This window comes from Chanos chanos, chromosome 4, assembly GCF_902362185.1.
Source record: "Chanos chanos chromosome 4, fChaCha1.1, whole genome shotgun sequence".
Lineage (NCBI taxonomy): Eukaryota > Metazoa > Chordata > Actinopteri > Gonorynchiformes > Chanidae > Chanos > Chanos chanos.
In genome coordinates this window covers 46,528,133-46,553,535 of record NC_044498.1, presented here as the reverse complement: position 1 = coordinate 46,553,535, position 25,403 = coordinate 46,528,133, and the positions used below count along the sequence as shown (strand labels likewise).

The window sequence follows — 25,403 nt, the reverse complement described above, 5'->3', positions numbered from 1 at the left end:
TGAGGACAATGGAGGGAGTTTTGGTATTGATCTCCAACGTTGGATTTAGACCGGCTCTACATAAAAGAGACCACAGAACCCGAACAGACCAGGCCTCAGTCAAAAGTCCCGTCCACAAGGATACTACATAACCCACTGCATTTATGACTAATAAACTCATATTAAAAGCACTGACGAAAGCTAATACTATATGACAAATGATGCCTGAGACACCCTCATTCTGAGGGTGATGTTCTTTAGGAAAACCTAAGACACTTCATGTGTGGGATTATATCATCATCTTTCAGACATATGCATATGTGTTTTCAATGTGAATATTAGAACATATCTTGGTTTTTGCTCTACGTCACGGTTCAAGGTTGTTAAAAAAAAAATCACTCCCCACCGCTTAATTGAAAGAGAAAACTGATTTTTCACATGCTTTGAATACACAGCCAGACCAAAAACACAAACAAGAAAGAAAAAAAAAACCCTTGGTCAATGTCAAATTCTTTCCAAAGTTTCCAAAAAAAAAAAACCCCACACAGCTGAAGCAAGTTCAATTCACCTTACCCACAATCCCACCGCACATATTCCATGTGCACCATGAACGCTCAAAAGCTGGGTCTCCGTGGACGGACTGCCGGACCCTGATGGGTTTTTAATCCACCTTCTTCTGTTTTTCATCCTTTTAATATGCAAAATGATTTACTGACTATATTAAATGTGAGTGCAATGGGAGTCTGATTCATTTGGGTGGGGGGGGGGGGGGGGGGAGAAAGAGAGAGAGAGAGAGAAAGAGAGAGAGAGGGCTAAAGTGCTAGCGTGGGAAAGTGTCAAACTGTTCCCCCGTGAGAGCCTGTGGGGGTGAGCCAGACTCGAAAATGCATTAAAATAATTTGATACATATTAAGATAATATTGACTTGAGGGCTTTGTTTCGCAATGTGGGAGCTGTGGTTTTTTTTTTTTTTTTTTTTTTTTTTTTTTGAAGGGTGCTCTGAAACCGAAGGAGAAATTAAACTGGAAGAGATAAGAGACGGTGAACGTTCTCACAGCCGCAGAAAAGGGACTAGAAGTGTGGTCCAGAGCCAAGATGGCTTCCCCTCCCACATGGCAGTTTCCTTATCTGAGGCATCTTAACGAGGAAGCTGTCCATCAGTGTGGCCAGGCATGCTTAATAGGCTTAAAGAGACTTGATGAGCCACTTAAATGGGCTTAATTTAGGCCCCTGAAGAAACCGGAGGAGGGTGAGAAGTGGGAGGGACGGTTTGTTGTTTTGCAGAACAGACTTGGTCCATGAACCCAGCGACCCTCCATACTGTTACAGAACATCACACGCACAAACACGCACAAACACACACTCTCTAATGTTCTTTCACTCACTTGTCCAGTGTTAAATCATTCATTACCTGTCAACGGAGCTCGCGGCTTCCTCTAGCTGGCTCAGAAGGAACGGGTAGAGAGCCGGGAAACGAGTGAAAAACTCCCTGCCCGTCATCCTGAGAGAGAGAGAGAGAGAGAGAGAGAGAGAGAGAGAGAGATTTCAGATAGACATCTTGAGCAAAATGTCTGACAAACGATGATGGGTTTTCTAACTGAGAAAACAAGGATTACCACCTTAGCATCAATGAGTTCACGTCAGGTCTCCAGACAAGCAAACAAACATTACCATATGCAGGCAGAGGGAGAACGAGAGAGAGAGAGAGAGAGAGAGAGAGAGAGAGAGGGAGAGAGAGGGAGAGAGAGAGGGGGAGAGGGAGAGACCTTTAAAGGCCTGGTTAAAAAACCACTTCCTAAAGTCTGGGCTCTTTACGGCTCTATAAAGCTCTCATTAAGAGCCAGTTCAGCGTCTCCAGAGTTTTGATGCTTTGCTTGGGGGAAACACATTCTGCGTTTAATGTTTGTTTATTCCTTAGAAAGCAACAGGGCCGGGACAAAGTGGGACAGCATGAGAATCTCACACTGTTCTACTTCTGGGCAAATGTGTGTGTGTGTGTGTGTGTGTGTGCGCGCGCATTTGGAGGAAGACCTCGGGATGAGATAGAAAAGAAAGGGTGCGTGACAGAGTGAGTGAAGAAATGTGGCCGAGAGTGAAAATGTACGTCTAAATATAAACATGCTACAATATATGTATATATAGACATTCATAAACACTGAAACTATGTTTAAAACTTAAAACCATGCAAAGCCCCCAACCAATAAAACCTTGTTATCTGTTTATCAGTTTTGATGGTATGTCTAGAACTCTAAGGGAATTTTACATCAACGCTCTCTCTGTGGCTGTAACTAATCATTTTCTAAAGACCTGCACACACACACGTGCACACACACACACACACATACGCGCGCACAGATACACACAGAGACTGGTCTGAGTTAAGGCCAGGGCGCCGTTCTGCTGTAATGGTGGGTCGACCCTGTCTGTCAGGGCCAGAGTACATAACACACGCACGCACGCACGCACACACACAACATACGCATAGTTACTAATTTGGTCTGACATGGCTCAATGTGGTTACAGTTAGTGTGGACAAAGCTTAGCATTCTCTCACTATGGATTACAATCATGGTGTATACATCTGACCAAGTGGCCTGCACTGTTCTGAACACAGGGAGGAGCTGCCAAAAGCTCCGCCCACAAATCCATCTGTCAACGCGTATGCATACACTGATTAAACATGCTTACACACATCCACGTACATCAAATTGACACGCGTGATTCCTGCCCAGACAATCCAGCCCATCAACACACAAAGGAAGCCTGCCAACTTCGCTCTCTATCTCTCTCCCTCACACATATACGCACTAATACACATACACACACATATACACACACACGCATGCACGCACATGCATACACACGTTCACGCCAAGCAAATTCTTCCAGCTATGGGACATATCCATCAACTCCTTCTTATATACATTAAAACATTCTGGAGTTTGTAACTAAATGTTTAACTAGGGATGTAATGATCTGAAAAACAGAAAAACGAACCCGCACACAAACACATACACATACACACACATGTACATACACATTGCATTCAGTTGTAAAATGACTTCTCCAGCCAAATAAATACATGACGGCACCGACGTGAACCAAAGCATGACTCACTACTCCTGCACTGGCGTTTGAATCATTTGAATGAAGTTCAAAGTTGAATATATGTGGTCACAGACCATTCTAAGCCTTCCAATTAGCCTACAGATCATTAACACATGTGCATCCAGACGCGCATACACACAAACACACACAAACACACACACACTCCACTGTACCATGACCAGAGCTGAGACTATGAAGGGAGGGTGTACTACTGATACAATACAAACAGACATGCAAAAATACAAAGAGTACAGCACTATTTCATACAAACCATGCTAATGTGGTGTGCTAACTAGCTGGCTCTCTTTATGGCTAAGTACAGGGAAGGTACCAAACAAGGATGGAAACTGCACCAGCTGATCCATTAGGAATAAAAGTTTAACTGGTAGGCTGTTGACAGGCCAGGTGGAGCACGTGAAGGTGAAGGTTTTGTAAAAATGGTTAGTGGTAGAAGAGACAGTGTTAGTCGTGTGAGTTCTAGCTAATCTGTTCCTCAACAACCTCATTCTGAGATGAAAAAAGGGTAAATCGGCTGAACAGGGTTGAGATGGACAAACAGTTCGGCTTTTCAGGGTCACAAACAGAGAGAGAGAGAGAGAGAGAGAGAGAGAGAGAGACAGAGAGAGAGAGAGACAGAGAGAGAGAGTCCTAGTATATCTGTGGGAATAACTCACAAATACATGTTAGGATGCTTCCCAAATGGTGACGTTATTTAAGGAAAAAACAAAAGCCACACTATATTGAAATATCACAAGACAAAACTTTCGCCTTCACAACTTCTTGTAGAGGTTTTGCCAGTTTGCTTGGTATGGTACATCCTGAAACCTAAGAAGTGTATACAGCTGATATTACTGACATTACTGATATGAGTTATTACTAAAAATGAAGTACTTTAGAATCGCGTAGAATGACTTTCTCAAACTGCACTTTGAATTTAGTGTCATTGTAAAGAATATTGCTTTTGTCTTAAAACAAATGTAACACAAGTACCTACTCAAACTACAACTTGTGAGCTGGAGAGACAATTCTTTTGAAATGAAAGCTCTCACTTCTGACTACTTATGTTCTGTAAGCTGGGTGTATTAAATCATTGACAGTCACAAAAAACACAAATATTAAAAACTCCAACACAACATACAACAAAAAAACCCTCTATATAATACATGTATGCCAAATAGTGTGCTAATGTGTGCACATGCATGCGTGTTTGTGTGTCACAGTATGATGAAACTAGCAGTAGGTCAACAAGACTCTTATCCCCTCTCCATGTATTTTACCTCCACTAAACAGAACAGAAAGAGCTAAAATGGAGTGAGAAAGAGCCAGAGAGAGAGAGAGAGAGAGAGAAAGAGGGAGAGAGAGAAAACGAGACTGACTGCCTAACTAAACAGAAACTTAGTCAGACGTTGGAGTGGACAGCCTGTCGGTATGCGTTTATTTCAGCCAGAGCACACAAGCAAATAAACACAGTAATCATACAATCCAGAGACACACACGTTTGCACGCACACACAGACACACACACACACACACAGACACAGACACACACACACAGACACACACAAGCATATCAGCAAACACTCAGAAACTTACAAAAAAAAAAAACACAGAAAACCATACAAAACAATCAAACTCAAGAACACACACTTAAGCATGTGACTAACTTTACGCACTAAAAAAAAGAAAATCACACAGATCCACAGTAACAACCTGTCATTCTGGACAATGAGTCAGAGTTTTAAAAAAGGGGGGGGGGGGGGGTATTTACATATATAAGTGTGTGCGTGTGCGTGTGTGTGTGTGTGTGTGTGTATACATGTATATACATAAAAGGGTGAACAGAAAAAAAAAGCTTAGAAAAAAAAACCACCAAGAGGAACTTGATCTGTCTGTAAGAGGATCAAAATGCTTCCCAAACATGCCTGTAAAATGAATAACATAGCCAGACTGTTCTTCACCACTGGTCTGGGCCTGGAGGCTTTTGGGGGTAAATAAACTGGTTTCAGCGTAACTCTGTTCTCCGCAGTGGCCTTAAGTAATCCAGAATGACTTTCATTTTAGCAAAGCCATCGCTACTAGCATGGCTGACTTTTAGCGGTTAGCGGCTACGGACGTGGAGAAAGACGCGTAACTGTCGTCGCGTTCCGATCGTGTTCGTGTGTTTGTACTGTTGAGAGCCGTTCCACCCTCTGGCTTTACTCCTTCTCAGTAAAGGAATAATCTTACTAAATCTTAATCTTTCCCTTTTGAGGGAAATCCACATCATTACATCAAAACACTGGCCAGCTCAGGAAATGTTTGCAGTGCAGGTTCTCATAAGGTTCCATAATAAAAATCACCTCATAAACTAGCATGTTTTTGTTAGCATGCATAACACTCAGTGTAATGGACTGTTTTCTCCTCTCTCTTTCGCTCTCTCACTCTTTCTTGTCAGTCTTTGCACTCTCTCTCTCTCTCTCTCTCTCTCTCACCTCTCTACTTTAATCATTTAACTCTCTAAAAATGACCTCTCCTTCCACTCCCAGAATGCACTGGGACATTCTTGCTGGAGCTCTCGCTCTGCTGGTTTAGACAAGATTACCACTCCGACACGGACCAGTCATCACAGCAGGAGGTCCTGTCAGAGCCAACCCGCCCTCCCGTCAGCAGGGTCAGAGGTTAAGGGCAACTGGGCGCTACAGGAGAGAGTGGGTAGGGACACTGTGCCTGACAATAAGAGTGCCTCTGTGCTATCAGCTGGTCTGGGTACAAAGAAGAACTGGGAGCATAAGTATGTGTGAGTGAATGAGAAAGGGAAGAACTGACACAAAAACAGAAAGAGAGAGAAAGAAAGAAAGAAAGAAAGAGAGAGAGAGAGAGAGAGTGGGGTCTTTTTCAGCATTTGCTTGTTTTTAAACATTTAGATGTGATTTTCCACGATAACGCTATGTCAGTCCGCCAAGCCACAAAGTAAAACATTCCTTGTAACACTCACCATTTCCCAAACTTATACCAGAGAAACAGCGGGGTATAAGAGCATCTGTTAAAATGTTAAGTAAGGAAAAAAGCAAGTGAGAGGGAAAAAAAAGGGAGAGCTAAAAGATTAGACGAAGAAGAAAAGAAAGACAGAAACACAGAGTGATTCAGACAAACGGAGATGGACCAGGGCCACAGTCCTTAGACAAACAGACAGACTAAGACTCAATAACTTCAGACTGAGAGAGAGAGAGAGAGAGAGAGAGGCAGAGAGAGCGTGAGAGGCGAATAGGGTGGGGCTACAGTGCCCCCTGGTGTTCATGTGCTAAGAAAACACAACAACCAACAAACTTGTCTTTCACACCATTCATTTGACTAGAGCAGTGACCGGTTTGAGTGGTTTACATAAAAATGACTAAAGTCATGCAATGAGACAGCCGTTTATAAACTGGACCTCAAGCTGAGGGAGGCGAAGGCAGGGCGGGGGGGGGGGGGGGGGGGGGGGTAGAGGAGATATGGATGGAAGAAATCAACAAATGACCGAAAGGCTAGACATCAACACAGTTATGAGGTCTTCAAAAGTACCATTTAAGCATTTAGTCTACAGGAACAAAACAAGAGACTGGGGTTTTTAATTGGCAGAGACCCACTGGACTGATCAGATTAGACTAGTAATACTTTACGACAAAGGTTCCTCAAGGGGAAAGTCTTTTCCACCATACAGTAAGCTTCTTAAGTTCTCTGTAATTACCGCAGCCAAACAAAGCCAGGTTTGCCAGAAGCAAGGCAACTCAAATCGTTATAACAATGGTACACAAGATTCAAATACCCCACTCCATTTTTTTTTTTTTGATGGATGACTCTTAAAAAGAAGCGTGGGGGCAAGGTAAACTTCAAAAGCAGATATCCTTCATCGTGAAAGGAGAGATACGGCTGAGGGACACCACGTCAGTTGCGGGGCTGAGACCAAGCGAGTGAAGGCGTGTGCTTTTGTGTACCTGTTCTTCTTAGAATGTTCATCCTTTCCTCTCTTCACGCCGAATATCCTTGTGATGAGTGTGCTGAAGAGGAGGGTGGAGGAATTTCTTACCTGAGGGGGAGAAAGACAGGGGAAAAGAGAGGGAGAGAGAGAGAGAGAGAGGATGAAAAAGAGGAAGACGGGGTCATTTCAGTTCAACTTAACCTGAAACACTCCGCATGTTTCTGCTAGGTCTCTGAAAACCATAGGAGCGGCGCTTGTGAAATAGCCGATGCTAACGGGCTTTCTGCGTCCTGCTGTGTAATGTGTCCGGAATGAGGCCATGTCATATGTGGAATAGTGACCCGGCAGGAATGTCTCCCCTCACAAAGCCCGCTGTGTGGAGTCATAAGAACAACTTAACGGCGCAAACATGACCTGCTTTGCTTTGTGCCTGACATCACAATGATACTCAGCTATTGATGATTTTCTCATTTACTGGAGGGATTACCCATTTTTGGGTACACCAGAACCCACTGAGTGTGTGTGAGTGTGTGTGTGTGTGAGAGAGAGAGAGGTATTCATGACACTCGACAGTTATGATAAATTCTACGCAATGCTTATTCATGTTTACGAGAACAAAGAAACTTTTGACTTGAATGGCAGGTTAAGATTTCAGAACATATTCTGACGAAAGCACCAAAGTGCAGATTACAATCTGCGTACAGTAAATTCTTTTTTTTTTTTCTTCTTACTTAACTAAGCAGTGTGGATGGAGCAATACAGAGATGGAAGCAAGAGAAGAATGACGTAGAAGAGATGAGAAGGAAAGACGACATGAGAGAGAGAGAGAGCGAGAGAGAGAGAGAGAGAGAGCAAGAGAGACAGGTATGAGAAGGGGAGAGAGGAAAGGAATGTGACCTAGCGTTTGTCACTATGGTGACCTGTGAGAGTTATGTCCCCATAGTTAATCAAAGCACTGGGCCAGCTGCAGACGGCCGAGATAACCGTATAGCGTCGCGCGTGTGTGTCTGCACGTATTACCCCCGCGCCTCTGAACTCTTTTGCCGGCTTAATTATTACACCCTCAGAATCCACACCACAGTTAACATTTTTCACAGCTGACTACACTAAAAGAAAGAAGAAACAAAGACAGACATATTAGGTCAAAGAGAATCATTCACCTAATGCAATTTTTTTGTGGAGAGCTGCAGAAGGCTGTAGAGTCCTGTGGTTTACGTATCTGGCTAAAAGTGAGACAATGCTACATGACTCAGTGTGTGATAACGCTGTCAGTTTTGAAATGTAGGGGCGATGTCTCAACAGGGACACAGACTGTGTTGTATAAGAAACAGAGAGGTAAAAGAGTTTGATAAGGAGTCAAGTGTCCTGTTCCGTCTCTCGCTCCTTGCGAATGACGCCGGCTCATTTAGTGTGATAAAACAAAAACTTGATGGGCGGGAACCTCCGTAACAAATGACGACGACGAAGAGAGAGAGGAGGAAGACTCACGGCCCATATAGGTGAGGTGAAGCCCAGGACTGCAGCTTGCATTCCCTCAGAGACGAAAGGCACGATTTGTTCTCCCAGGCGTGTGTCCCTGTACAAAGCTCTCAGGATGTTCAAGGCGTGGACCTGAGAAGAAACACACGCACGCACACAAACACACACAGATTGAGGTCTCTCTGTAAATTAAGGGAATATGCAATGGTTCCTCTGTGTGTGTGTGTGTGTGTGTGTGTATGTGTGCATGTGTGTGTGTGTGTGCGTATGTGTGCGTATGTGTGCGTGTGTGTGCGTATGTGTGCGTGTGTGTGCGTGTGCGTGTGTGTGTGTGTGTGTGTGTGTGCATGTACCTGTGGGACTGTGCTGCTCTCTGACGCTCCGTCCTGTCCCGGCATGGCCAGCGCAGTCAGCTCTCTCATAGTCATTTTCAGCAGGCTACAGCTGGAGGATTTGGGTTCAGAGGACAACAGGGCCTAAAAGCAGTCGGCCGCAGAAAAACAAAAAACCCAGGACCTTTATCACACATATAAAACATGCAGCATTTACAAAAGTTTATGACAGAGTCACAAACACTGGACATTTCACTCCGAAGTGCCTAAAATAGCCAGAGTAAACATTTCTGGGAAATGGTTTAATGTGTTTGTTATATTTGTATACACAACATTTCAACATACACCACATTATTGGTACTGACAAATAACTATGTCATCGTTTGCGCTGGGTCACGCACAGATCCACATGTTTAAAGAGATTTTCACAACCTGGAAGAAAACATCACAGTTTGTGAGTGATGCTATGTCGACGACTTCATAATTTTGTTATAACATACTCATGACAGAATGACACATTAATAACTGTATCAATAAACCGCTCAAAGACTTTATTAGAATGAATACATATCCATTCTTCTTATAAACAGCTGGACAAATTCTCCCTTCACAGCACTATAAACCATTGATTTCATGTGGCAGACTCTGACGTAAAACATATTGGTCATTTCCTCAGTTCTGTACGTCCAAATGTTGTTAAAATGCAAATTATATCCATAAATCTGATTCTGTTGAGTGCTGGTCAGAGGTAGTACTGGAACTCTATGGAGGGCTCTATGGGGGCCAGTGCATGCCCTCTTTCTCTCACCCAGTACAGGCTCCCCGCAAAAAGTTACAGGGTGTGACCACACCACTACATACCGGCCGGCCCTTTCCGGAACTTACCGCAAGAATGCACACTCATGCCAAGGTGTTGAGTTTAGCTATACTCTCCCTCATTCGCCCTTTCATTTGCTTTCTCATTCTCTCTCCCGCTTTCTCTCCAAGGGGATCCAAAAAAGAGTGCTCTTTTCCCTGACTTCAGTGTGAAAGTATTCACAGAGCCGCATTGGTCTCAGAGTAATAAGAAAAAAAAAAAAAAGACTGAATTGCTGACTGACAGACAACAGAAGGTCTGCCAAGAAACCCTTGCGCTGCTAATCCAACGAAAGAATAAAAAAAACAGAGGAATTATAACAGCATAAATCTTAGTGTGAAATAGGAAAAAAAAAAAGAAATATGGTTTAAAGGAGTGAAGGTTTGCAAGACTCTCTTTCTGCCATACATAGAAACAAACAAATGCAAGCACACACAGACACAGACCCAGACACAGAGGAGCAATGACAATGAACACACCTGGATATAGAATGGGATTCCAGCGCTACGGCGTGTGGCACACAGTTTGGAAGAGGGGTCACTGGTCTTTACTTCCTCCAGGACCTCCTTAAGCCAACGGGCTGGCAGCTGCTGCAGGGTGCCACTGCCGCTCCTAAGACACACACAGACAGAGGTCAGAGGTCAGCGGGTCAAAAGGTGGCAGCCTCACTCCTCAGAAGCTTCTTACTGAAAATAATTATCTTAACATCTCTTTCTCTTTCTCTCTCTCTCTCTCTCTCTCTGTGATCATAACCATGTCAGCTCAAAATACAAAGATAAATACAAACACAGAATAAGATCACAACCTCACAGACACAATCCCACATGAAGAACAAAAGGAGAAACACACACCACAAAAAGAGAATTTTGAATAGCCAAATCTCTATTTGATGACACCGAGTGTATGACATTTTATACACAATAAATATCAAGGGTCAAATATGCATATATTTACCAAAGACACCTACCATAACACACAAGCATACACACACACACACACACACACACACACACACACACACACACAAAAACATGCCCATAATAGACATTTGCAGGCCACAGGCAGCGCAGAGGAATGCAGGCCTCCCGTTATGAAAAGCACTGCTGTTTTACTAGAACCATTGAACCAAGGAGTCCAGATCAAACAATCCACCCTGTCCATACAAACCACCACACACACACACACACACACCTAACGCTGGAACATACCTCCTGGGACAACACATAGGCAACCTTCAAAAGACTGCAGTTTAACACCCCACAATGAACACCTCATCATGCGTTCAGGGCATACCATCCAGGGGCGTGTTCACACACCAGTGCGCTCACTCCAAACAGTCTGCCAGCGCCACCTCTAACCCACCAACGTCCACACTAACCCCTGCCTGCACCGCAAACACGCTAGCCAGCATAGCAGCAGTCCTGTCACTCAAACACAACATCTCATTCACTGAGGCTTCAGCATAGTCAGCCCAATCCCTGTCAACGCTCGTAAAACTGCACACAAGAGTGTATCTACGTGTGCATGCGAGAGAACGAGAAACAGAGAGAGAAGATGGTGTTGAGCTTTCGATGACATAACTGAGTTACGGAAAGAAAGAAAGTAAGAAAGAAAGAATCCACTAAATTCGGATATTACAGATCATTCGTGGCAGCCACCAAAGTCAATCTCCTCAACCTCTGAATAAGGCATATTACAGCCCCCTTTTCAGGCCTTTGACCTTTAGAGAGGTCAATGTATCTGCACCTGTCTACATCCAATTGCCAATCAACTCATACATTCCAGCCCAACTGCTTCAGTCTATTTCGGCAAGAGGCTTCGCTGGTACCAACTAGACGTGAGTTAAGGTTTCAATCTTGAATCTTTTCATATGTAGCTCCGAAATGGTGAAACTAGCTGTCTCTTCCGATCAGAAGCATGGATCCCCCGGACGCACTCAAAACAAACCACTTTCAAACTCAGCTTTTAGCAAATTTTACACATTTCTGACCTCCTCACCACTAACTTCACTTGTCTGTGCTTTAGGTGCAAGAAGTAGACTGAAAAATTGACTCAGTAAAGCTCTTAAAACAATACACACCGCTTGCAGTGGTTCTTGGCACTAGCTTTTGCATACTTAGACGTGCTGTTTCAAGTTGAATCGCTACGGTCTTTCGTAAGTCACTTTGGACAAAAGTCTCTGCCAAATGACTTTATGTAAATACAAATGTAAAATGTAATATTTCAGCAACCAGCTTTGAAGAGACAAGCCTCCATGAGTGGCTGATTCAGGTATGAACAGTGGTTGCCAAGGACAGCATCAGGACTTCTGGTAGCGATAGCTATGCTGACAGCGCCAGCTCTCGGGACAGAACCTCTAGACCTAGGTCAATAGCCTGACAGTCCAGCGGGTTCATAATGACTGTAGCTTTCGTGGAGATCCGCTGAGCGAGGAGTTCTGGGGGCCAGACATAGACAGTTACTGAAACATTCTCAATTTCAGTCCATTTATACATTCGATCAAAAAGAGGATAACTGGAAATTCTGTGAACCCCCCCCCCCCCCCCTTCAACACCCACACACACAGACAAACACAGACGAAACACAAATACAGACGGTTCGTCTTTGCAAAACTCAGTTGCATCTAATTGCTCACCTGCAAAGCATCTCGGTAAGTCGCACGAAGCCCACATAGGCCAACTCGAATGCCCCTCTGTGACGAGACTGCAGGAGCTGCTCTCTGAAGTACTGCCCCACTCCTTCCACCTAAGACAGGCAGAGGGTAGGGTGTGAAAAAGTGGGGGGGGGGGGGAACAGGAAAACATGAAGCACATCGTTAAACTCTCCGGTACAGAATACACAATTGAAACACTTCATTAGGTAGCATGTCAGCACTCAATAAAATTTCATAACATTTGGAACCCTCAGGATGCATTTAAGAAGAAACTTGCATAATATCTAAAGGTTGCTATGGGGAGGGGGGGGGGGGATGGTGTCTAGTGAGTCTTTGATGACTTTGTCTGTAAACAAAACAGTAAATCAGTGATGAAGACCAGCTTTCTGGAAATAACGTCTCTTAGGCAACACCCTCCAGGAGAGCAGCTGAAGTTAAATGAGGTTGTCAAATGGAAAAACCAGAGATATGCATAAATTATAATATCCAGCAACAGATGGATGGGTCTAACATTTGTTGTAATTTTTTTTTTCATGGAAGTATTTGCGCCGACTTTGCATGTCCGAAAATAGTTCTCGTAAGACTTGGTAAAAGGGCTTGACCCAAGTATGCCCCATACTAGGGCGCTTATGTCATTCACTAAAAACTAGGGAAAAGTCCCTCCAGCAGGCAGTGGTTAAAGCCCGCAGGCTCTGGGAGGCTGCGGTGTTGAAGCTATTTACATCAATGCGACGAACGACCATTAGAACAGCTTCGGTTCTAGCGACACTTTATTTAGCTTGTCGCTTCCTGTTTGTGAGTTCAACTGTTTTTTTTCCCTCCTTCTGCATCTCTCTTCACTCACTCCACGTGCGCAGAGAAGTTTCCCAACTTTTCCACAGCTGGCTAATTACACAGTCGGGGTCAGTGACCTAAATAACAGCTTTTCCTCCGCGCCTGGGCGCTAAGAGACTTAGCGGCTAACGCCACTGACGCTAATGCCGTTGTTTGCTTGTTGTTTTGATACCATTGACTCAGACCCACTCGAGATTATGCAACTCCACAGACCGAAACACTGAGAGGGGAAACTCTGAACGTTATGAGCAGGCAGTCCATTTTGATTTTACAGTAAAATAAACAAGCGAGAAGCCCGCAAAATCTCTAGGCCAGAATTTAATCTGAGGCACTGAGGACATGAGAAGGAGCTAAAACAAAACAGCAGCCTCACAACTTAACTGGGCCGTGTCGTTACGGGCAAATGACAAACATGTAGGTGGCATAAACGTGAGGGGAGTGGCTGTGTAGAGAATATTTGAAGATTGAGGTTTGGTTTGAGGTTGACTATGGTCAGTGAGTCAAGTTCACGTGTCCAGTTTGGTGATGCCACCAAAACATGTGGCCAGTGACTTCCAGGAACTGCCCATCCATGTTTAGCTCTTTTGGTTATACCTTTGCAATATGTTAACGTTAGTCTACAGCCCAAACGACGAAGACCAACTTTTGATATGCAGAGAGAGAGAGAAAGGGAGAGAGTGGGAGTCTCAAAGCCATGTCATTGATCGAAAGTCCAAGAGTGCCCCCTGGCTCACTCACAAAAATGAAGCATAACCCTTAGCTTAGTCAAAGAGGGATCGAGAGGCCTTGGCTTAGCCAAAGCCCCAGTCAAGCCAGACAGATCTGCCTTGCTTAGCTCCAGCTTACACTGATGATCCAAAGCAAACATGCAAAAGGGAGAAGAACTGGAACTGGGTAGGTTCATGAGTTCTGTGGTTTCACACAAGCTCACTCCCTGGTGGTCTAAGGGTAACTGGCAAGGAGCAATCTCACTTAGGCTCCATGATGCTCCATAATCTCAGTTCTTTGTGGAGCCAAAATGGCAGAGAATTCACCTGGGGTTTCCTTCTTGGGGGGGCCTGTTTACTGTCTTCCCATCTGTCTCCAGCACAGGCGATGAACATGAGGAATTACGCCCTGTCTCATTATGACTAACTGTTTTCGGTTGCTATGGCGCCTCAACAGCACGGAAACATCTGCCACATTGCCGTGGCAACGGCTGACCAAAACAGGACACGGGAGGCAGACTGACAGTACATACGTGTTTTGAACCATCGCTGTCACAAACACTCAGTTTCTAAACTTCCAGGGAGAGCAGATTGGCGTAACATAGCGTGGTACAAGGTAACGCAGAATAAAGCTCTGTCATTACTTAACAGCATGGGTAAGGAAAACACACACACACACACATAAACACACACTTTTATTTGGACTCACTCTATATTATTAGGTCATCTGTTACATAACACACAAGAGATGCCGAGGTAACCACAGAGATGACATCACCAACTAATTCAACTCCATCTGTTGGAGGTACAGTGTCATTAGTCAAGTCTGTGTAGTCAATATGACTATTGCTGCCTCCATGCTGTAAATGTCTAGAAGTCAATGAATCAGCATTCAGAGGAAATCTGATTTATACTGTAAAAATTTTATGCAAGGACTGAACTTCATCCCTAATAACTTTCTCCATCTGCCTGTGCGCTCATATTACATCTATGTGCCCGGTTTCTAGATCACAGAAAAAGTAGACGGCCCAATCTGTCTGGGCACATAAAAAGAGTTCGGAAGAGAATGTTGGAGGCGGTCCAAATGAGAAAGGACGTGCTGACCAAACAGAACCAAAGACGGCCGTCTTAGTCTGTATATTCACTAATATTATGAATATTCTATCAGGTTTCTGAATAGAATGACTGAAATTGACAGCTGTATCTCTGGATAGTCTTGGTTTTTTCATGAAAAGAATCAACCTTCTGAATGCCTTTCATGGCATCATTTTTTTTTTTTTTTTGTTACACTGGTACCCGATTTGCTCACTCCAATTCAAACGGAGGCAGAGAAATACCCAGGGTCACCGGGTTCAAGGTACCAGATCTACCTTAGCACACACCTCATTTAGGAGAGGGAATTTCCCACTTCCTGTCCAAAGACAGCCTGCCTTTGCTTCATGTATAGGTCGGCGAACAAAAACAAATAGCCTCTCTCCCTCTCACACGCTCTGCTTCACACGAGTCTGTGTGTGAGACATTCGGAAGGTCAGTCAAAGGAGCTTGAACACACACTAACACCCGACCCACTCCACCAACGCATGCAACACTGGCATGTGCGTTGAGGGTTTTCAATGGTGTTGTGTGGCCTAAACAGCGCTAGGAAGATTCTAGATGAATTGTTCTCATAAGACTCCGATAAATGACATGTTGAGTGTAGCGGTTTGGCTTTTCAGGAAAAGGAGTGAGGAAACAATTTGGAAAGAATGCGAGAGAAGGAAGGTAGTGGAGACCATTAAACAGCGGGTCTGGCCGAAATGAAAGCGTCCCGCTAACAAGGATGGATGCTAATTGAAGACAAGGTAAAGTACACGCACAAACACTAACATGTTTTTGTTTTGTTTTTTTGCTTTTTTTTTATCTGCGACCAAAAACCGTAAACACGCTTTCATAAACACTATGGCTGGAGTCATAAAGAGTAAAAAAAAAAAAAACGAGCATTGGGAAAGTGTGGGAGTTTCTGTCTGTACGTTGGAAAATAAATCTTTTTGAAAGCAGTTACAACCCTGTGGTAAATTCCAGTTAAAAATGGAGATTATGTCCCATGTTATCACATTACCTGAAAATAATTTCATTTTCCCCCACAGAAGGAGAAATATGTTTATATCATTTCCAGCTCTCTGTATTAGTTATTAGACTGCAGTTCTATTTCTCTCAAGGGATCCGAGAAGATCCCGTTACTGGGGGAAAAACTGCTGAAGAAATATGAAAGCACTTCGTAACTGTTCTCCTAATCATCACATTCCCATCAACTGCTATGAAAGGCACTGAAAGTACTATGGGAAAAAAATTGGTCTCCTGTCACGATAAATATCACCATCACTCTCTGTCTGCAAGTCTGCGTGAGAGAGTGAGTGAGTGTGTGTGTGTGTGTGTGTGTGTGTGTGTGTGTGTGTGTGTGTTGTAGACATGACTCACCTGCTCCTCAGTGATGAGTCCAGTGTGGGAGTGTGTGTTAGGTGTGTGGAGGGGCATGCTCTGGCACAACTCCCCCAGGAGCATGGACACCTCCTTCATGCTCCTCCAACAGCACACCAGCACCATCTGAGCTGTGACTCTATAACCTTCCCCACCTGATCGCACACGACACACACACACACACACAAATTCACCACAGTGTAGACTAACTTTCCTTTACACATCAATCTAGGTTCAGTCTGACTCTGATTTACAGAACAGAACATAATGGTGATTCAGGACTGAGTTTATGGGAAACTGATTACGGATATGTACTTGACACAGTTCTTCTCACTGATTTTAGGCTAAAGCCACTCCAGCTGTGTGTCTAGACGTAAATGAGCTAGACTGTGTTTTGTCTTCACTTCAGCTATTCAGATGGTCTCGCGTAAAGCTCGCCGAACGAATGAGCGTAGTAACACAGTGAAGATTCACTGTCGTATTGCGGTGACTCAGTTGAAAGCAGAAGGACAGTTCAGTGCTGTGACTGTGGTGGTTTGTGTTTAATGCAACAACCCACAGATTCATCTCTTACAAGCTAGTCATGGGTTTTAAAGTACTCACGAGTAATGGTCAAACACTGACCTCTGAAGGATATAATGAGTACTACAGCAAATTAATCCAGCTATAGTTCTACATCCGCTTTATCTTTATGGTACCGCGATGTGCATCCCTGTCTCACAGATTTGCTGCTATTACAATATATACACAAGAGTCTGAGAGAGACAGAAAGAGGTGCAGTGAGAGGAAATACAGTGAAGAGAGTGTGTGTGTGTCTGTGTGTGTACGTGTGTGTGTACGTGTGTGTGTGTGTACGTGTGTGTGTGTGTGTACGTGTGTGTGTGTACGCGTTTCTGTTTTCTCTACCCATGCTGTCCACTGGTGCTTTGTTTGTCAAACACTCGGGTCCATTCTGCGCTGCTGTGTGTTGATCCAGTTGTCGGGCAGTGTTGAAGAAGTGGTTTGTATCTCGAGGCTGGATCTCCTGTAAGATTCTTTGCAGACCCGCGGATGTTTCTGGAAAGATTGGCAAAGAGATATATTAAAAGCACACAAACGGATATGCTGTGGCACGTAGGCAGTCACGGCAGACGCCAACGATGCCAGTACATGCCACAACACACTTCAAAGAAAAAAGAAAAAAAAACTTCACAGTCACAAATAATGTCCGAATCAACCCCTTTACCCGAGTCGGTATCCATGGGGATGAGACCCTCGGGGGATGAGCTCTGAACGACAGGAGAAACTACATCAGACATTCTATAGCATACAGCTATGAGATCCGACACCAGACTCCTCCACTCAGATATCAGCACCAAAGACCTACACAGAGAGAGAGGTAGAGAGAGAGCGCTCACATTTGTGCAGTTTGGTTTGTTTAACTTGAGATGAGCTGCTATGAGGTTACATAAATAACATGGTCTCCGCCACAGAGTGGACGTGTGTGCGTGTGTGTGTGTGTGTGTGTGTGTGTGTGTGTGTGTCTGTGTGTTCGTACCTCGTGTTGAGCTGCTGGAGAGCAGCTGTAATGCAGTGGGCGCGGCCGTACAGCGGGTAGGAGGCTGCGGCCTGTAGGAGGGAAGACTCCGCCCTCTTAACCTCACTTTTCAAACACGTCATCAGGAACTGGACCACTGACAACACAACGTACCAAACATTTACATTTTCATCACTGCGCTCATAAACATATCTTAAACATTTACACAAGGGGCTCGCTACATTAAGAAAACCATTTTAAAACAACGTTTAAGCACACCAGCATGATGATAAACAGAAGCCAGACAAAAACTCACAAAACTATGCATCACTTACAGTGGCCACCATATGTCTTTTCCCCTAATTAATTCGATTACCTAAGCTCATCTTAAACTACAGTATACCTGCCAGGGTGTTCTTCTCCAGGACGGAGGCCGCCTCGGAGGTTTGGAGCTGCTGGGAGGACACGCCCTGCTCCTGAGCACAGCTGAGCAGGGCCTGTTGGAGCGCCCCCTGGTGGAGGAGCAGGTTGAGTAGGTGGGCTGCGGTGACACTGTCGAAGGGTTTAGTGCTGGTGCTGAGGTCCAGGGCGGCCCGAAGGAGCGACAGCAGACGCTCCGGCTCCTACAGCGACGGACACACACACACACGCGTGTAAACACGGCGTATTAAAGCGCACGTAGGAAAAACTGATAAACATAAAAGTGACGAATAAACCAAAGCGCGCAGGAAAAAAATAGTACACACATACATCAGATATTGCTCTACATTGTCACTGGTTAAGATTTCCGAGCTGAACGGAAAGAACTGTTCCAGAAATTTCTAAGAATGAATTATGGAGGGTGTCACAGATAACAACACATCCTCTTTGGTAATCTGTGCGTCTTTGGCAAAGGTGCTTGGAATGTGAAGGGAAAAAAAAAAAAAAAAAAAACAGGTCGTCAATGACCCGTGATGAACATGTGCCGTCAAACTGCCCGATTAAGTCCAGTCTCTCTGTAACTGACCTGCATCCCTACGGCCGGGGGGGGTAGTTTTTGAAGCAACGCAGAGGCCAGCTGCTTGACCTCTAAGAAGTTGCTGGCGAGACAATAAAGCACCGCCTGAGCATGGGCGTAAGTCACCGACTCCCCCAAAGCAAAGCCGTCTGGCCCTGAGAGGGAGGGGGGAGAACCAAGGAACGAATGAGAGATCGACCTCTACGCATGCAAGGCTTACAGACAATAAAGCTTACAGTCAAACCGCCATTTGACAGTGTGCCTCCGCGACGCTGAAAGAGCATTACGCGTCAGAGGGTTCGGTGTTAAGTGTCAGAGACAGTACCCGTTTGAAAAGTGAACAGTTCTGCCACCAGTCCCAGTAGATGCAGAGCCGTAAGGCAAGTGGAATAAGAAGCTCCGGGATGAAGCACGTGGAACAGGGTGTCACTAAACCAGCACAGGAACTCCTGATAATGCACACACACACACACACATTACATATACAATGTTACTTATCTCAAAAAATACTACCTAAAAAGTTATGAGAAAGCTTTTCAGTTGGCCATGCAAAATTAAACAACAGGTTTCCTGCTGCAATTCGGACCGACTGACAGTTCATCTGAATACTCATCCCTGAAATCATAAGTGGTCATACGACACATTAGGAAAATATGTAGTTGTGAGGAGGTTATCAATCATTCACAAGAACGTCAGCCTTCACTGTCTATAATTGTCTCATTAAAAAAATTAAATTCCTTCCTGTCATCTGTGTCTCTCAAACTACCTTTCTTGACTGTTTCCACATCTCCTCTATATTCTAGAACCTTCCCCCAACATCCCCTCTCTTCCATAGTTGTCTTTCTTCCTCTCTCTCTTCTTATCTCTGATGAACAGAACAAAAGGATTATACCTTGTAGGTGCTGAGTGCATATTGGTCTGTCTCTCTTTGCTGCTGGTCTCTCTCCTGACCCAGTCTCTTCTGCAGGAACTGAGCACTGTCCTTCATCCGACACAGGAGCTGGAGAATAAGCACAAAGGACCAATCAGAGGACTTCAGTAAGGGTCTTCAACCACATACTTTAAAGGTACTGTTCATGTAGGGCTTAGCCATTTGATAACCAGACAACACGACGTGAAAATGCATAGGGCTATGACCCTCGAGAAACCTATTCATGGTCTGTGAGGCGTCTGTGAGCAGGTAAGGTGAAGAGCTTGTACCACTGACCTTTTTCAGCAGGCTAACTGTCTGCTGTCTGACGCCTGGCGATTGGCTGTTCATGTTGCTAGGCAGGAAGTGGCGAATCAGGTCCATTTCCTGGGTAGACAGGGTCTCCGTGCTGCGATGGCTCTCACATACCAGGCCGAGTGCATCCATGCGCACCTGTCCAAACATATCCATAATTGATAGAGGCTGACTTTAACCGAAAACACATGGAAACCGAAAATTTCAAGACAAACACAAAATGAAGTCAAGTTACATCTAGTGCACAATCACGGACATCAGAGAATTATTCCATAATAAATTAAACTGAGAGTCTTCTAGGACTGTGCCAAAAATTAAGATCAATATTTCTGTACAGGTGATGTCATCTCACAAAATAATTGTTTTAAAGCATATTCTAAATAACTGAAAGTACCTCTCCAAAACCAGATGGTAATATGTAAACTGTTTACAAACACAACATCAGCGAATGTTCAGTATTGCAAACCGTGATTTATATAAATCATGTTTTGCTTTCCATTAATGTTTTGGAACCAACATTTGCGTTCTTCAAGATTAATGAGGAACATTTTGACCACTGAACAATACTGTTAGTGTACCCATGTCTTCTCCAAATAGCGTGTAACTTGTATGTTTGTTAGTTTATTTGTCTTACCTGATCATGCTTGTGTACCAGCGCCTGTCGTAGAAGAGGGAGCGGTACCAGACCTCCCCAAATCTCCCCCTGTGCAGACTGTAGGACCCCCTGAGCTCGCGCTGCACGGAGACAAGTCATCAGGGCTCCCACAGCACCTCTGCCACCGGGAGGGCCTGCAAACCAATCAGGACAAAGCACTCTAAACAGCAAAGCCTGCTCCAGAATATTCCATACGTCCACCTCATCTGGACCCAAACGTGCACTGTTAGTCAGTGCCATACCAGAGAGACACATACTGGTCAGACTAACAGCGCTTTTTATTCTTCCAACCAACACAAACCTCCAAGAAATAAGCTCTGAATTTTCCGTTTCCTGTTTCCATTGTGTGGTTTTTTTCCCCAAATCTTCCTTCCATCTCTTTCACTGAACATACCTCTGGTGATTTGTACTTGGTTTTAATCATTTGTCTCACTGTACTGGTAAAAACACATCCCCTCACCTTCAGTGCCAGCCGGCATCTCCTGTAAGGCCTGTACCATGTGGCTCAAACTGGAGGGGTTACAGCGAAGCAGTTTGGGCAGAAAATAATCCAGGATGTAAGTGGTCTGGTCCGGCCTAGCTCTGCACATCACCTGCAGCAACGGGGTGACCCACGTCCGGTGCCAGGCGTCCGTCCAGCCGTTCCCGTCGCCGTGACAACCACAGAGCTGCGCCTTGTGATTGACAAACAGCTTCTCCAAGAGCTCGCTGGCATAGGGCGCCAGGGTTTGATCCCCCATTAGACCCAGCAGACGAGATGGTAAACTGGCCTCGAGTTTCAGAAGGTACTCCGCCCCTAAATGTTCCACAAGACACGCCAAAGAGCCGTACTTTCCTTTCATATGCCACTCCAATCCCAGCAAGCTCTGGGTAAGTTTACTGATGTATGGATCTTTGGTCGGATCAGCCTCGTCTTCGCCGCATAGCTGGTGGAGATGGAGAAGGTTCCGGAAAAGGGTGCGAGTCTGGTGGCGTACTCCATCCAGCGGATGCTCCCAGTGGGCGTATATGTGATCGAGAAGACGCGAGTGGAGAGGGGAACCCCCGACAAGAGAGTCTCGTAGCAGAGGAGGACGCGGGTCAGTCCAGAGACAGTCCACGGCGGCACCGCTCCATAAAGTCAGAACCCGGGCCACGACCATCGCTGTGCTGGATTCCTTCACACTAACACGCACATATAACCACATCAGACCACAGAAAACGTGTGCTTTCAAACGTACATCAGTCTTTTTCTTACAACTGTTACCTGCAGATCTAAAATTAAAAAAATATGGAATTCTCCACAGACTTAACACTGAATTATGAGAGTGTCTAAATCTCATAGGGATAAAGGCAGAACTACTGTACATTCTGATCATTTTGCAGCTGAATGCTGTAACTCACCTTGTGTCCAGGGACAGCAGTACGTTAGGTACGAGAAGCAGCAGTTTCTCCCCCTGTTGGCTCAGAGTCCTGCCTTTCCAGCTGAGCATTGCCAAAGCACCGTGACAGAGGTACAGAGCCACCGCTGAGGGTCTGCTACTCTGGAACAGCCCTGCACAATTCTCTCTTAACCACTGGGGGGCGCTGCAACCCTCCTCTTCTGAACACAGCAGAAGATTTGCCACCTAGATAAGCGATTCAGTGACCTCAGTATTCAGATAAAAGACACAATTATAGTTATATGGTTATATTTCACCATAAAGAATATCTTTCACACGATAATTACCATGATAGCTACATCATCTCCGTTCCCCATTACAGTTCTCATCAGCAGTACCACAGCCATCCCAGCTGTGCTCTGGACCGACTGAATAAATTCCTCTGTGCATAGGAAGAGAGAGTGAGAGAAAGAGCATAAAACAGGGAGGAAACAGCCAATCAGTTGCATGACTGAAAAAAAAAACAAAAAACTAATGGCAGAAATCTAATTCAGCTCCCATAATGATATAATGATTAAGGAGAAACAGGGAGAGAAAACTTTTTGGTAAGCACGGACTAAGTAAAAGTTTACAGAAAACTTTAGCAGTATCTTGCACGGACACTGAAACTACTTTTGGGGTGTGGAGGGGGGTGGTGGTGTGGGAGGAGGGGGCAGGGGGGTTGCTGTACCATCAGTGAGTATGTGAATGTAGCAGTCCAGTAATCCACTCAGTGCTTGCTGCAGGCTGGTGCGATGGGAAGGTGCTCGTAAAGCACTGCTGATGGGTTCCTGAGATCTCTGCACCATCAGCATCGAGGTTTTGACCACAGTCAGACTGAACTGCATCAGCTGGGCCTGGGCCACATGACAGCCAGCGAGACCTCTGTGTGGATCAGTGGAGATAGGTTAGGGTCAATTCAGAGCGATAGAACGCTTATATGGACTGGATTGGACTGGACTGGACTGGACTGTAGTGTCTTACCTGTTCATCTGGATGTATTCACTCAAGGCCCTCTGGAAAAACTGGAGCACTACAGGATGGTGCAGAGAGAGACAAAAGTAAGGGGGGGAAAAAACATGGATAATAAGTTACAAAACTATTGAGAAAGTAAAACTTGGTGTCTCTGAAGTGAAATTTCAATAGGAGAAAATTTCTCACCAAATGGACTTCACGTCGAATGTATACTAACCTTCTGTAAGCAAACTATGGACACACTTCTCCCCTGCAAATCAAGAGTATAACATTGTCAACATCCTTATTGACAGACTACTCAGATAAGTTGTATGAAAACTAGCGGGAAAAACATGTGCTGCGTCCTTTAAAGACATGTGTGCTCTGTAGGGAGTTTTGATATGCAAACAAGAGAAATCGCTTAAGCTCAACAAAGTTTCCAATTGTAAAAACAGAAAAGAAAAATCATATTTATACTTATACTTGCTGCACATCTATTCATACATTTGGTAAAAAGAAAAAAAATAAATAAATACTTGCCACCATGTGATATTTTGACTGATAGAATGACCTACCAGTGGGGAAGCCATCCAGACAGGACGTGATGCATTCTGTTACGTGGGAGTACTGTTCTGAGTCCAGAGTAGAAAGAGTCACAGACAGATGTGCAGACAGACAGCTCACGGTCTGCTCCTGCAGCCAATCAGGGACATTTCCCAGGGCACTGGACATACAAGGGAGAATACCAGGAGGGAGGAAGAAAAAAAAAGTGTTTTTGTCTTTGTGTGTGTCTGTGTCTGCCACAGGATAAGTTCACCTATCCAATTCTAAATCTACACAAACAAAACAACAAAGCAAATGAAGGCAGGTATAAATGTTAATCAAACCAAAATATGTAAAAGGGAGAAGAAAAACACTCAGGTTGATTCTAAGAATAGACTGACCTCGCTATGGCCCTCTTCAGTGGGTTCTTAGCTTGCAGGGGTACATATATGACCGCCAGTGTGTCTAAACAAGCAAGCAGTAAAGGACCGGAAGGAGTCTCCTCTTCTTTCAACTTCTCAAACATGGACCCCGCCTACAAAACAAGCGAATAGTGCCATTCACCAACAATAAAGTGACAACAGCGCAGAGCACACAACCTCCATCACCGACAGTACAAGGCCATTAAACTCAGTTAACTAACAAGCATAAAATGGTGACCAGATTAATACATTGTCTCGCAATAAGAAAGCATTTCTTGCATGCGGTTATCCACACACAAAGTAAGTTAAACTGTCATTACATTACATTTCAGTGTGAATGAGTATTCTGCATCAAAGAATACTTTTACTTGAGCACGAAGCAGAACTGATATCCACAAATCAAGTCTTTAATCTCTAAGACCACTGAGAAATCTCAATGCATGGCAGGCACATTGTAACTCATCAACCTTGTGATAGCTGACATGCGGTTCACAGACAGGATGACACTCACCTTAGAGATGAGCTGGACCTGATGAACTGGATCACTGGATCCCAAACAGTCCTTCAGAGTTTGAGCCAACTGTGTAGACCTGTCATCTCCTGCAACGGATAGGGAGACTGACACACACACACACACACACACACAAACACACAGGAAAGGGCACAACAGTTATCCCTAGTTATGGACTGGAGAAAAATATGAGAAAAAAAAACGCAGCGTGCCCACCGCTACCGGTTACTCACTTCTCAAACGCTCCAACTCGGCGCTGTCCAAGGTCAGAGCTTCCACTTTCGGGGTTTTCTTCTTTACCACCATGACTACTTCTGAGTCATCAAAAAGAAATTGTATTTAGGCTCCACATCCACTATCGCTTTAAACCACTTCACAGACAAGAAAGGAAACACTGTGGAAATGACTCAAACTGATCACAGCTGCAGTGCAAAAAAATTGGTTCAGGTTAACGGCTCATCCGATCAAGCAAATCATTCTTCCTCGCTCCTAAACATTTTCCTATCTAATCATACATGCTTACCGAATGACTTTCGCTAAGTGCTTGCTAGCTAACAGTGCTAACAAGAACGAATACTGCTGTAGTCCATAAAAGACTGTATATAAACAGCAAAGCCAGTATTGGTATACACTTACCGATGTTCAACAGCCAATAGTTTAAGTTGTGAAATAGACCATTTAGAGTAAATAAACTGCCCTTTTTCAAAACACGAGACCGCTACTTCAATTTGGCATTTGCAGGTACATATGTCTCACACGTACCATAACATACACGTGTATCACGTCAATTCCGGTGTTGAAATTGTACCCACCCCAAAATTTCATTGATTGGTTTGTAC

At 44.5% G+C, this 25,403-nt stretch overlaps 1 protein-coding gene across 1 annotated transcript in view; it reads right to left on the bottom strand.

Annotated features, from left to right (window-relative positions):
• Positions 1–24,870, bottom strand: part of thada (THADA armadillo repeat containing) — a 57,376-nt gene extending 32,506 nt beyond the window's left edge. Inside the window, exons 1-26 of the mRNA XM_030771070.1 lie at positions 24,798–24,870; positions 24,565–24,671; positions 24,033–24,166; positions 23,664–23,812; positions 23,327–23,359; positions 23,119–23,167; positions 22,826–23,019; positions 22,443–22,537; positions 22,118–22,341; positions 21,195–21,898; positions 20,714–20,868; positions 20,062–20,217; positions 19,747–19,854; positions 19,180–19,303; positions 18,864–19,009; positions 18,261–18,480; positions 17,879–18,014; positions 17,567–17,703; positions 17,248–17,397; positions 16,342–16,496; positions 12,326–12,435; positions 10,170–10,302; positions 8,856–8,978; positions 8,512–8,634; positions 7,040–7,131; positions 1,391–1,480 (exon numbers count right to left, since the gene is read on the bottom strand). Of these exons, the coding sequence (XP_030626930.1) occupies positions 1,391–1,480; positions 7,040–7,131; positions 8,512–8,634; positions 8,856–8,978; positions 10,170–10,302; positions 12,326–12,435; positions 16,342–16,496; positions 17,248–17,397; positions 17,567–17,703; positions 17,879–18,014; positions 18,261–18,480; positions 18,864–19,009; positions 19,180–19,303; positions 19,747–19,854; positions 20,062–20,217; positions 20,714–20,868; positions 21,195–21,898; positions 22,118–22,341; positions 22,443–22,537; positions 22,826–23,019; positions 23,119–23,167; positions 23,327–23,359; positions 23,664–23,812; positions 24,033–24,166; positions 24,565–24,671; positions 24,798–24,870 (3,920 nt within the window). The remainder of the gene's footprint in view (positions 1–1,390; positions 1,481–7,039; positions 7,132–8,511; positions 8,635–8,855; positions 8,979–10,169; positions 10,303–12,325; positions 12,436–16,341; positions 16,497–17,247; positions 17,398–17,566; positions 17,704–17,878; positions 18,015–18,260; positions 18,481–18,863; positions 19,010–19,179; positions 19,304–19,746; positions 19,855–20,061; positions 20,218–20,713; positions 20,869–21,194; positions 21,899–22,117; positions 22,342–22,442; positions 22,538–22,825; positions 23,020–23,118; positions 23,168–23,326; positions 23,360–23,663; positions 23,813–24,032; positions 24,167–24,564; positions 24,672–24,797) is intronic.
• Positions 24,871–25,403: the final 533 nt, after the last annotated feature.